This window comes from Meriones unguiculatus, chromosome 3, assembly GCF_030254825.1.
Source record: "Meriones unguiculatus strain TT.TT164.6M chromosome 3, Bangor_MerUng_6.1, whole genome shotgun sequence".
Lineage (NCBI taxonomy): Eukaryota > Metazoa > Chordata > Mammalia > Rodentia > Muridae > Meriones > Meriones unguiculatus.
In genome coordinates this window covers 16,004,395-16,017,864 of record NC_083351.1, presented here as the reverse complement: position 1 = coordinate 16,017,864, position 13,470 = coordinate 16,004,395, and the positions used below count along the sequence as shown (strand labels likewise).

At 48.1% G+C, this 13,470-nt stretch overlaps 1 protein-coding gene across 2 annotated transcripts; it reads right to left on the bottom strand.

Moving 5' to 3' along the window:
• Nucleotides 1-1,214: 1,214 nt before the first annotated feature.
• Nucleotides 1,215-10,591, bottom strand: Pithd1 (PITH domain containing 1). 2 transcript variants are annotated; one of them, XM_021631515.2, is made up of 7 exons: nt 10,278-10,591; nt 9,729-9,772; nt 9,263-9,340; nt 3,914-4,018; nt 2,951-3,059; nt 2,028-2,099; nt 1,215-1,643 (listed from the first exon to the last, which is right to left on the bottom strand). In XM_021631515.2, exons 1-7 carry the CDS (start codon nt 10,473-10,475, stop codon nt 1,464-1,466), a joined length of 786 nt encoding a protein of 261 aa, XP_021487190.1. In that variant the 5' UTR covers nt 10,476-10,591; the 3' UTR covers nt 1,215-1,463. The 2 variants fall into 2 exon arrangements, with proteins under 2 accessions (XP_021487190.1, XP_021487191.1); XM_021631516.2 differs by having other exon boundaries at nt 1,215-2,099; nt 10,278-10,585.
• Nucleotides 10,592-13,470: the final 2,879 nt, after the last annotated feature.

Below are 13,470 nucleotides of genomic sequence, written 5' to 3'. Positions count from 1 at the left end.
CAGAGATGTGCCTGTCTCTGCCTCCCAATGACTGGTAATAAAGGAACAAAGGCCTGAACTACCATGCCCAGCAAACTGTTTTTAAGGCAGTCTGTTTTGCTGTTGTATTGTATACTTTAGTCAAGCTGGCCAGAGTGCTTCCAGGGGAATCGCCCCATCCTGCCTACTTTACAGACATGTGCTGTGGCCTCTGGCTTTTCAAGCCGGGTTCTGGGAATCCTAACTCAGATTGCCAGTCTTGAGCAGCACTCTGACCCTCAGAGCCATCTTTATGGCTCTGTTTTGAGGTTTTTAACTTTTCCCCTTAATCCAAAAATGTTAAATGGCCCTTATCTTGATACTAGGAACCCCACCGAGGGCTTTGTACATGCTAGGTAAGTGCTCTACCCCTGAGCTACATGGCCACCTACTAGCCCTTCTAGTCTTCAGAATGTCCTACAGCAAGCGGGCTGTTGCTGAGTGGACAGTCTGAATGCACGGAGAACCATTTGAACTCTAGTTCATTTCAGAACTTTGGTTCCTGACAAGGCTTAGAGTGGCAGGACTTTTTTCAAGATCCTCTTGAAAATGACGGGCTATTCTTCAGAGGCATTTTCCAGGACAGGATCCACCCCTCACCAACTCTTCCTACTTTGTGAAAAAGTGGGGGTGTCAAACGCTTCCTGACGCTCAGATTGTCAGGTGCCCTTTGTTCACCTCACAGTCCTCAGCCTCATTTCTTTTGATGCCTCAATAATCTCTCCTGTATTTAAGATTATTTTATGTGTCTTACTGTGTACCATTTGAATGAAATGTCAGCAGAGGCCAGAAGAGAGCATTTGGAAGTAGAACTAGTCTCAGTTCTTAGCCACCATGTGGGTGCTGAGAAGCGAACTCAGGCCCTCGAGGAGAGCAGCAAAAGCTCTTACCTAACGAGGTCTCTGCAGTCCATGTTCTCCTTTGTTTTTATACACATTACTCTGTAAGTTACTTCCCCCTCATGAGAAATGGAACTTAGGGTTCCTGTCCCAGCACCCTTTTTACAACATGCAAAGGTACAAACGTTTCTACCCCATTGTACAGAATTAAGCTGGACCTCTCCTGGAAGAACTGATCTAATCTTTATTTGTGACATGTATGATCTACCTAGATCAAAAGAAAACAAGATACAAGTTCAAGTCAGTTCCCTGTGAAATGTAAGAATGCTACCAAAAGCACAGAAGAAAAGACAAACATCAGGTCTGGCAAGGATTTATTAAGAAGCTCATTAGTCACAGTGAATAAAAGCCACAAACAGAAAAACCAGGGTCTCCAGATTTGAGCACTGGGTTTACAATACAAGTTAGAAGCAAGTAAACACCAAGGAGAAGATTTACTAAGTCTCAATCTTACCCCAACCAGGTCACCCAAACAGAGAAACAACTCCATGCTCTCCCAACTGATTGGCTGGACAGTGAGAGGGACCTCTCTCAAGTAGTCAAACATCACCATCTCGGGACAGTCTGTGACACATGATACCAGCTAGGCACCCTGACACAAATGTTGCGCAGTGACAGGGAGGAGGAGCAAGCAGGAACACGTGTTTCTAGTTGGAGACCCTCCTGGCGGCTAACACTGACACAACACTCGGGTTTCAGAGGGACTCCTGCAGCCGAGGAAGCTTCCTTTTAAAAAAAAAAAAAAAAAAAAAGGCAAATCACACAAAAAACGTGCCACAAGCAACAAGACACTGGAATCCCATGGCCACACTGACTGGAAAAGTTAGCATTATTCACGACTGCCAGATGCCACCAAGCCTAAGACCCGGTTTCTGCAGTGCCTTACAAAACGACTGTCCCTTGGCACCCATACTGCTCCTGGTGGTGGGTGGTTTCCACAGCCCAGGTTCCTGCAGCAACCCCAGGGCAGAGCCTGGCCGAGGCTGTGGCAGGCAACTCTTGCTGGAGCCTCCCAGTCCTTCCCAGCAGGTGGTCGCACACCTTCACTAACAGCGCATCTGAGGGAGCCCCGGCTAGCCCTTAAGAAATGAAGTGTGTCTGTGGGGTGACCTGATGGACCCGGTGGTCTGCTGGGTTGGCTGATGCTTCATAATTGCAGATGGTCACCTCATGACGGCGAAGCTACAAGGAAAGGGAGAGGTGAGGTCAGTGGCAAATGAAGAACCCTTTCCTAGAGCAAACACAATGCAGCAGTCCTTAGCCAGCCTCTCTGCCACATGCCCTCTCCGAAGCTCGCCCTGCTGACACCTTTAATCTTGAGAAGCCAGCAGAGACCACTACCCACTGTCAAAGAGTCACAGCAGAATCCTTGATAAAATCCAGGTGAGACCAGGAACTTGTCTAAGATACTTATGGTCTCATCTCTGGTACCCAGAACAAGAGGCTGTCAAGAATTTGTGACAAGTGAACCCATGGCCTCCTGAGGGCTAAGCAAGGATAGCACAACACTCAAGACAACTTTGAAACTTCAAAACTGTGAACTGATATAAATGATATCACTTCCATTCCCTAACAATACCTATAGGGGGGCCAGCAAAATAAGGTGGCAGGTAAGGGTGCCTGCTGCCAAACCTGATGACCTTAGCTCTAGAGGTTTTCAAGGGTGGAAAGAGAAATAACTCTCATAAGTTGTCCTCTGAGTTACACATACCACAGCACATACACCTATACCCATGCACATACAAATACATACAGAAAAATACATGGATAAAAAGCTTAGAGTCTAGCCAGTGAAGAAAGTACAATAAAATCAAGAAAAGCCATGCATTCAGGCTCTTTGAGACTCAGGCAAGACTGGTCTACAAAATGAGTTCTAGGCCAGCCAGGGCTACATAATGAGGGCCTGTCTCAAGCAAACAAACAAACAAAAAAAGAAAAATGATAAACAGGCAGAGCAACCAATACCCTACATGCTCTTTCCCTGGAGCTCCTGCCCCATGCTGTGCAGATACACATTCATCAATCTCTCTTACCTCAGTCCACTCTCCTCTCAGGCCAATATAAAAGATCTTTGTGGTATCTGCTCCAAAGTTTTTTGAAATATGAATGGAAAGATGATAGACATTTGAAAACCGGGAAATTCTGGAGAATGGGAAAGGAAGCGAGGAAGAAGACACAGGTTATCATGCGGTGTGCACCACAGGGGGACAACAGTTCAGCCCCAGCTTGAAAGCAATTACCAGACACCTGATCCTTCCTCCCACTCTCCTCTGGAGCAGTAGGCGAACGTTTACCAAGCACCTACCAGTCCTTGTCTAAGGCAGTAAGGACAGAGATGAATAAACGACACACCTGGCACATGGCGCAGGTCAACACCATACCCAGAAAGCAGAGGTAGGAGGATTACAAGTTTAACGTCAGTCTGGTCTACATGTCAATTCCAGTCCAGCCAGGAAGATATGGCAAGAAAGGAATATCCAGTGCTCCTAACTTCAAGAAACAGGAATGGTGTGTGACCAAGCCATGTTTATCATGTTGACTTCACCCTTAAGAAGAGAACACTAAGGAAGAGACCAGGTGGGCGCAGGTAACCGAGTCTGCCATGAGCACCACTTCGCAGAGGAATTCGGCAAACATTTTTCTTAAGCCGTACTAGCTGCTCACACAGGACTGCCCAATACCTCCAGGTTAACAAGTCTGTGATGTACACCGATCTCTGCCAAAAGCAGCCATGGCAAGGGGCAGACTTCCTCTGTTGTTAACTCATTTCCAGTGCTCAAAGAACAGGATGCTGACCAAGACACAGAGGCAAGCTCATAGGCTGCATGCTCACTGCAAGTGAGGAAAATCATGGCACAGGCCAGGGCAGGGCGTCCTGTCCTCTGGGGAGACATACAGTTCTGAGTTCAAAGCCAGCCTGGGCTATAGATCAAGACCCTGTCTCCAAAATAAAGAAAGACAAGACGCAAAGAGTGAAGGGCAGGTCCTGTGCTTACTTTGTAGCATACTCTAATTCTCCTGTGACATCTCGGTTCAGACTAAAGGTCTGATCTGGCTCCCTTTCTGTATCATCAAAGGACATCTGTGGAATGTTCTTGTACCTGAGGGATAAAAGGGAGGAAAAGTGAAGGCATATGCATTATTAAATTTTTCAGGGCCATAAACTTCCTATGACTGCTCAACTAGCCTCAGTTCCATCAAAAGGAGATCAAAGTTAGGAGCAAAATGGCGTTTTACTGGCATTTACATAAAAACATCCTTAGGCCAATGACAAAGCTAAAAGGGCAGCACAAGCCTGCAGCCCTGGCCACCAAGGAGATCAAAGCTGGAGGATTGCTTGAGTAGAATTAATTTGGGGCTACTAGAGGCAGCACAGCAAGATCTCACCCTGAAAGAAGAGAAAGGAGGGAGAGAGAGAAGGAGAAGAAGGAAAAAAAGCAAGGACAGAGCTAGGAACAGTAGCACAGTCCAGAGGCATCTTCAAGTGGCTTGAGATGCTAGGTCACATGTGGGGACTGCAGGCAGAAGAGTCGACGCAGCACATTCAGCGCATGCTGACACGGGAAGTAACAAAGCAGCTGACGCATGGAAAATGCATACTTTGGCAGGAACACATCAGACACAGTTAAGAGATAAGATCAGGTTTTGTGTCCAAAAGTCCCCCAAACACCATCATATTTATATTTCTTTTCCTTTTTTATTTTTTTAGACACAGGGTCTCTCTATTCTGTATCCCAAGCTGGCCCTGAACTCAGAGATCCACCTGCCTCTGCCTCCAAGTGCTGAGATTAAAGGCCTGTGCCACTCTTCTGCCAATATTTCTTAAAATCTACAATTGGGGGCTTCAGCTTCAAAAAGAGTACACAAAAGATGACAAACTCATTAAAGGCTTTAGAAAGTTAAGGTATAACTGCCAGTAAAGAAAATACCAAAAACAAAAATAAAACAAGAGAAACAACTAACAAACTCCGAAGCACTCAGCTGCACGTCAACTCAGGGCACTTGATTAACACACCCACATAAGGAGAGGCTACATTTTCACTGCAGCAGCATGTGTGTCATTGAAGAAAGCAAGTGTTTGCTTCAAAGTGTTTCTAAGAATGATCCACAGCAGGATAATAACAGTGAGCACTCACGAGCAGCATTATGAGGCAGTGTAGCACTGTAGTTAAAAATCCATGTTTCAACCTACAGAATGACACAAAGTACATGCAAGCTACTCCAACAGGGGTAAACAATGTCCAAAATACACACGGACCTCAACCCAACCGCAAAAGAGCACATAATGTGATTAAACAACAGTCAAAGGACCTGAAAAGACTTTTCTCAAAAGACACACAGGCTGAGCACAACAGCATATACTTGTAATCCCAGCACTTGGGAGCCGGGAAGATCCCCAGTTTGAGGTCAGTCTGGGCTCTACTGGAAGACTCTGTCTCAAAACCCCATAAAGAAAACATTCAAGAAGCCAACAAGAATATGAAAATGTTCAGTCACTAACCAAGGAAATGCAAATCTAAACCTCTAAACCATGCGCTATCATCTCACTCTCCGAATGGCTACTACCAAAAAAAAAACCCCACAAACATAATAGATAGGAATGTAAACTAGGGGTTTCATTATGGAAAATTCCAAACAAAAAAAAAAACAGGAAATAGAAGTACCATACGATCTAACACTTCCCTGAGTAAACCCAAAGGAAAGGAAGTTAGTGTGGAAGAGACGGGCACCCCTGCCGCCATCTGCTGTTTATTATGACACTATTCACAATCGCCAAGACAAAGACTGAACCTCAATCCTATCAACAGACGAGTGGGCTGAGAAAATGTGACTTAAGGACACTACGGGATGCTATTCGGTTATAAAAAGAGTAAAATCTGTCATTTGATGCAATGTAGGTGAACTTAGAGGATAGTATACTAAGTGAAATAAGCTGAACACAGAAAGACAAATGCTGCATGCTCTCACATATACCTAGAAGGAAACAGGCTGACCCCGTGGAAACTAGAGAAGTGATTATAGAGCCCGAGAGGGGTATGAACACAGGAGGAATGGTTAACTAGCACAGGGTGCAGCCAGGTAGAAGGAACACCCTCTAGTGCGCATCCTGTGGCACAGTAGAACGACTATGCCTAACGACCAGGCCCAGGGATCCGGGTGACTGCCGCTGGCACAGGAAGATGGCCATGGGTTTGAAACTACACAGAAAAACCCTGTCTTGAAAAAAGCAAAAAAGAAAAAAGGGAAAAATAAAACCCTTTCTGGAAAAACAAAACAAGTAAAAAAGCCTTTAAAAAGAAAAATGCTGGGGTTAGGGGATTTAGCTCAGTGGTAGAGCACTTGCCTAGCAAGCACAAGGCCCTGGGTTTGGTCCTCTGCTGGGGGTGGGGGGAGAGCGCTTCTCTGACATAGTAGTATACCTGGGAAGCAGAAATGGGAGGAGCATAGCCCAAGGTCACCCTCAGTTAGGGACCAGCTTGTATAGTGAGGCCTCGTCTCAAAAACAAAACAAAAAACAAATATCAAAAACCCTGCCAGGTGTGAGGCACATGGCAGCTCACACCTTCAATCTGAGAACACAGGAGGGAGAGAGGCAGGTAAATCTCTATGTATTCCAGGGCAGCCATGACTCTGTAGAAAGCCTTTCTCTCAGAAAAAAATGAACAAGTCAGTAAAAACCATGGGGCTGGAGAGATGTCTCAGCAGTTAAGGGCTCTCGGCTGAGGTCCCCAGGACCCACTTGATGGCTACTACACACCACAGTGCAAAACATACTCACATACCCTCAGGCATACACACATCAAAGCACATAGACACAGTACCCAGAAGTCAAGGAGCAACTAGCAAGGATACAGCGTGAAAATGAACCTAAGAGTATGGCCCTACAGACCATACTCTTAACTACAGCACAGGAAAAGAGCAGCTTGACCAGAGCCACAGCCAGTGAACTTCCCCAGTAACTAAGTATCCAAAGCGTACCAGATCAAACATCCACTTTACTTAAAATGATTCAACACAGAGATATGCTTTCAAAGATTCGTTATTTTTATTTGTCTGTTTCTGTTTGACTGAATGCCACACAGGATGTGTGCTGAAGGAGGCCAGCAGAGAAGGCCTGAAAGCTTGGAGCTGGAGTTATACGTAATTGTGAGCCGTCCAACATGAGTACTGGGATCGAAATCTGGTCCTCTCTAAGAGTGGTAGGAACTGGCCCTGCCACCTCACACATGCTAAATCCCCTACCACTGAACTACAACCTTAGCCCCAAACTAATTTTTTTTTTGTTATTTTAAAACTTTAAAAAATGTTGTTTGTTCTCATCACTCCAAGAGGCAGAGGCAGGCCATTCTCTGTGAGCTTGAGGCCAGCATGGGCTACAGAGTGAGTTCAGGACAGCCAAGGCTACAGAGAAAGCCTGTCCCAAAAAAAACAAACGTTGTTTTTCTTTTGTTTGTATTCTGTAGCCCAGGCTGGCCTGGGGCTCACTACACTGGCCTTAAACTCTCAGCAATCCTCCAACCTTAGCCTTCCAAGTGCTAGGATTATAGGCATGAGATAGTGCTACTGCACTTACTTGTTTTCCTAAGATATGTTTATTTATGTGTGTATGTGGATGCCTGTGTAAGTCTATGTGTGTATCGTACGTGTATGCAGGGGTGATGGGTCCGCTGGAACTGTAGTTTTGGGCAGCTGTGAGTCACCTGATGTGGGTACTGGGAATCAAATCCCGATCTTCTGCAACAGCATACATGCTCTTTGGCTCTGAACCAGTTCTCTCTGGCCCCTTCAGTTTTTTAAAAATAATTATCATTTTATGTATGTGAATGGCTGCACCTATGTCTGTGCACCTCATTTGTGCATTTGGTGCCCTCAGGGAAAGCAGAAGGTGTCAGATCCCCTGGAACTGGAGTTAAGAGATGGTTGTAAGCCACTATGTGGGTGCTGGGAATCGAACCTCAGTCTTCTGAAAAAGCAGCCAGTATACTTACCACTGAGCCATCTCTCCACTCTTTTAATGTATGTATGTGTGTAAATTTATGTCTGGGTGCTTGTGTTGCAGCTAGAGGACAACCAACCTTGGATGTGATCCTGGGGAATGCCAACCACCTTGAGACAGGGTCTCTTATTGGCTTGGGGTTCAGCAATTAGGTGAGAATGTCCGGCCAGGGAGCCCCATTTCCCAGCACTGGGATTACTACAAGTATGCTCTAGCACCATTTTCACCCAGGTGCAGCTCAGGTCCCTGCGATTGCTAGGCAAGCACTTTATTGACCAAGCTATGTGCCCAGCCCTGTCTTCACATTTCTCAGTGTTTCTGCAGAATTCACAAAGCAGATCCCTTTTCTCTCAGAAAGGCAACACCAGAATAAGGTAAACTCTGCAGAAGGGAGAACTGCCTAGGGTGGCAAAAATAAATCATGGAACTTTACTACGAGGCCACAGATGCAGGTGGAGTAATTCCATGTCAGCATCACAGCATAAAGGTCATTGTGGCCAGGCAAGGTGTCACACACCTTCAGTCCCGGCGCTCGGGAAAGCAGAGGCAGGCGGATCTTGGTGAATTTGAAGCTAGGCTGGTCTACAAAGCAAGTCCAGGACAGCCAAGGCTACACAAAAAAACCCTGTCATAAAACACCAAAAAGAAAAAGATGGTAATTGTATGCAATAAGAGCAGCCATAACAAACATCCGGGATCTGCAACTAGGTTAAGGAAACTGCAAAGTCATCAACTAGCATTTGTTTTATACTGTCTGAATGAATGGTTAAGTCAGCATTTGGAAAAGACAAACAGCTGGCCCTTAGGATGTTTAATCTAATCAGTCCCTGGACTGGGGATGAGGTTCAGCCTCGGAACAGTTACCTGGCGCTTACAAGGCCTGGTGTTCCATCCCCAACACCACAAAACACAAAAAAGGCAGCTTGGGCAGGGTAGCACACACCTTCAATCCCAGAAGGCAGAGCTCTGTGAGTTCCAGGCCAGCTAGGGTTACACAGTGAGAACATGTGCACTGCCATACCCAGCCTGACCTACCTATTTGTGTGTATTTGTGTTTGTGTGTGGCATATGCACAAAGAGGCCAAAGGTGGACATCAGGCGCCCTCCTCTACCATTCTTTACCTTATTCCCTTGAGAACTTGGAGCTAAGCTGACCTCCAGCAAGCCCTAGCAATCTTGCTGCCTCCACAGCAAGATTTTTTTTTTTACTTGGGTGTTGGGGATTTGAACTCTGACCCTTGTGATTGTACAGAAAGCACTCTTACCCACTGAGCCATCTCCCCACCCCTGGAATAAAATGTTAGCACAAAAAGGCAAAGGGGACTTTGAGGAGGGCCTTGCTACTCACAGTCTCATCTCGGAGGGGTGTGAGTCATCGTCCTCTCCCATGATGATGATGCCCTTGAGCTTGACGTTGCCAGTGAATCTGCCAGAACGCAAAAGAGACGGCTGTCTACCTGGGACCGAATCTCAAGCGGCTGTGTGACCCTGAGCGGGTCCCTTCCCTTTCTTAGCTCGGTTTACTTATCTGGCACTTGTAGTCATTTCAAAGATCCTGTCACACCACAACCTCTATGAAATTTACGTCAATTCCTCCATGATTAATTCAACAAATGCATCCGTTTCCAGTCACAAAAAAAAAAAAAAAAAAAAAAAAAAAACTACGATACTTTCTTCCTCAAACCCACCAGCGTAATCGATCCCATTTCTCGAACTAGATGGGCGCTCTTGACACATCCAGTGAATGAAGCCATCGGAAGAGACAACTGGGAAAAGCCTGGTTCGCCTGAGGCAAGCCCCAAGGAGGTACTTACGGAATATTAAACAGAAGCTCTTCGTCAGCATCACTTTCAACAAACTGGGGGGCGGGGGAGAAAGCAACAGGTAACTGCTGAGCGCCCACAATTTCAGGCATCTGGCCTCCCTGTTCTACGCACTGAGATGCGCTGTAAATGGACCTGCCCCACACCCTGGCCCCGGGGTCCTAATAGCCTGGCGCTAATGAGTCTCAATGTTCTAAACACCACAGACCCTCTGAACTAGACGGATTCTACTGACGGCTGTTCCAGGCTGCGAATTCAAAGACCAGTGCTTATGTGTAGCCTTCCGGGGAGCCTTCACACAGCTCTCCAAGGGGTCTGGGTTCCAGGTTGGATCTCGACCCCGGGCCAGGTGATGCCGTCGGACAGCCATGTGAACCATGGTCAAGAGGGAGAGGCAGCAGTGTCTGCTCTCCTCCCTCACCTGCCCTCGCCGCCTCTCGGAACCAAGGCAAAGCGCCCACCTTGCTCCTCTGGGCCTCAGTTTCCCTGTCTGTCTACCCTCCGAGGCCCCGCGGCTCCGGGCCCGCCCGGGCCGCCCACCTTGGAGCGGTCGGTCCGCTCCTCCCACGGCTTGAAGACGCCGCGGCCGCTGCCCTCGCGGCTCTCGTTGAGGCACTGCAGTCGCTCCAGGTCAATGCGAAGGTAGAGCCCGTAGGCCAGGCCGCGCTGCTCCGGCGGCTCCTCGCGTTCGGCGGCGCAGCGACAGCCGCCCCCGCCGTGACTGTGGCCGTGCGACATGGCGACGGCGCTCGCCCGCCCGTCCGCGACTCCCCCGGCGCCGCCGCTCCAGCGGAGCTCGCACGGCTCCGCGCCCGCCGCCAAGCGCCGCGACTCGGGCGTCGTAAAAGGCGCCCCTGCACGGCGCGTGCGCGCCAGGGCCGGAGGGCGGGGCCGAGAGGGAGCGGCGTTGGACCTCCGCCCACAGAGCCGGACGCTGGCGGTCGAGCCCAAGCGTGATCTTCCAGGCGTGGAAACTGAAGGGCTGGGGACGCCGTGGCGTCCGAGAGGGACGCGCGGCAAGGACGCGAATCCTCCTCTCCCGGATCAAAGCGGGCGCTTTCTTCCCTAGCAGCCACCTTCCGGGTGTAGTGGATAAGGCCGGGCTGACAGGAGAGCAAAGCTTGCCTCCTCTCTCTTCTCGCCCAATCCCTCTTACCCACCTCTATCTACTCACTACTTTCTCTCACCTCTTTTCCTTCTCTCTCTTCTCCCCCCTCCCCCTTTCCCTTCCATGTTTTGATAGGTTCTAATGTAGCCTAGCCTGACCTCAAATGAACTCCTCCCAATCCTCCTCCCTCCAAATTCCAAATTCGGGGATTGAAGGCAAGCCCCACCAAGTCTGGTGTTAGTGTGAGTGCATGTGTGTGTGTGTGTGTGTGTGTGTGTGTGTGTGCCTGAGGACGTCAGAGGAGGACACTTGCTGTTGTTTATGGTTCCTTGCCTTTTTTTAAATCTAGTCTGGCTACCCTAAAAATCACTGTGTAGATTAAGGCTGGCCTAAAAAACTCAACAGAGATCCACCTGCTTCTGCCTTTTGAGTGTTGCGATCAAAGGCGTGGGCCTTCGTGCTCAGGAACGTCTTATATTTTGATGAAGTCTTCCACTGAACCTCAGGCTAAATGGTCAGCGAACTTCTGGGCTGCACCCTCCAAAGCTGGGATTGCCGTGTACCTGGGGCACGTCTTTGACCTGACTGCTGGGGATTTGAACTCTGTCCTCGTGCTTTCTTGGCTATGAGTCATCTCTAGCCCAGACCTGGAGTGCAAGTGCTGGGTCTACCACTGACAGGGTGACACTAGGAAAAAGCTATTTTTTCCTACTCTGAGACCTTTTCCTCATCTGTTCTGTGGGCAGGATAACTATCTGTTTAGTAGTCACTGTGAGTAGTAGGTGGAAGAATGTGATTTAAGAACTCAACATGTAGGGTGGTGGAGATGCCCACCTCGCATTCCGGTACTCAGGAAGCAGAGGCAGGCAGATGTCAGAGTTTGAGGCCAGCCTGGTCTACAGAGTGAGTTCCAGGACAGCCGGGGCTAACCATGGGTGTTGTGGGTTTTGCTGGAAATTCAGCATTGGAGAGGCTGATGCAGGAGGATTTCATACTCAAAGCCATCCTGGGCATATAGAAAGACCCTGTCTCAAAACCAAACCAAAACAGACAACTCAGTGCAGTGAATGGCTGACTCGGGTTGTCTTCGATTGTTAGTTACTAGCCATAACTCCAAACAGCACAACTTACTAGAAACGTGGTCTTGGGCAAGGGACTTAACCTTCTGATCCCCAGGTTGCCTTCCCATGATACTTCAGGGACCCTTTGTTTCCATTTTGAGTCTCGTGCTCACACGGAATGGCTTTCATGGTGTGAACTGATGTCACACACTCTTAATCCCAGCACTCAAGGAGGCAGAGGCAGGCAGATCTCTGTGAATTCGAGGCCAGCCCATCTACAAAGTGAGTCCCAGACAGCCAAGGCTACACGGAGAAACCGTGTCCTGGATTTCTGTGCATGTGTTGGGGGGTTACATATATACACACGAGGGCAGGTGCCTGGAAAGAATGGGGAGGATGGAAGAGAGCATCAGATCCCTCTGAGCTGCGTTAACAGGTAGTTGTGAGCTGCCTGATACCGGTGCTGGGATACGAGCTTGGGTCCTCCAGAGGAGCAGCATGGCGTTAACTGCTGGGCCATTTCTCTAGCACTCCCCCCTTCCCCCCCTCTTTCAGGGTCTCTCATTGAAGTACACTGTTTCAGAAAGACAGGCTGGCCAGTGGCTCTCTGGAGGATCCTGACCCCACCAACCGTAGGAACAGCCCTAGCACTGGGCTCACAAACACATGTCCCCACATTCAGCTCTACATGGGTGTTTGGGATCCCTCTGTGTAGCAAACACTTGACCCAGCTCCCCTGAACTTTAAGGGAGGGGCCGTAACTTAAGGTGATCTCCAACTTGAAGATGATGAAAACAGAGGCTGAAAGAGGTGAAGTAAACTGTCCAAGTCCAGACAAGCTTAGGAAGTGGCCTGGCTTTTCACTCATTTGATAGTAATCCTGAAACACATCCTCCCAGAATGCCCTAGAGGAGAGAAAGGCAAGACACACAAAAGTCGTTGTGTTGAATCAATTACCTAGGGGCAGGAAAACTCACCCCAAATCCCAAAATGGTAGCTTTAAACAGGTGTCCTCTCTCCCATCAGTCTGTGATTCACCAGGTAGCTCTCTCCCTGACTAAAAGTCTAGTCACACTGGCTGTCATCTGGGGTGATGGAGGCCCATGGCACTAAGAGGTACCTAAGCTTAGATACAAGATGACTGTAAAAGAAATTTTTATTCTCCTAATTCGGTTGTTGTCTGGGAGGCTTACTGCTCTGTCTGCTAGCCTAGCACTAGTTCTGGAAGCTTCTAGCCTTCATACAGTCTAACGTAGGCCTAGAATGTTTTCAGACTCAAGACTTACTGCTTAATAAGCCCATACTTTCTTGTTCTTACTGAGCTCTAGGCTGGCTCAAACTCCTCTCCCAGCTGACTGATTCAATCTGGCTTTTTTACTCAGTCTCTGAATTGCTCTCCTTGGCCTCAAACTAATTTAAGCAATCTCCTTTAATCTACTGGCTCCTTCTCATTCTCTGGCTCATTCAGTTTTCACCTGTGTTCTTTCTCTCTACAACCTGTTTCCCTATTAACCTCCAGGTAAAAACTGCCTCCTCTCTCTTAAGAAGCTTCCCTTTCCTCTCT

Bases quoted from the DNA above. Each gene is read 5' to 3' on its own strand.
- Pithd1 (XM_021631515.2), bottom strand. From the start codon at position 10,475: ATGTCGCACGGCCACAGTCACGGCGGGGGCGGCTGTCGCTGCGCCGCC. The intron at 4,019-9,262 runs GTGAGTAGCAAG...TTTATCCCTCAG, and splicing joins CACCCCTCCGAGATGAGACT to GTACAAGAACATTCCACAGA. The intron at 2,100-2,950 runs GTAAGAGAGATT...CTTTCCTTGTAG, and splicing joins TGAGAGGAGAGTGGACTGAG to CTTCGCCGTCATGAGGTGAC.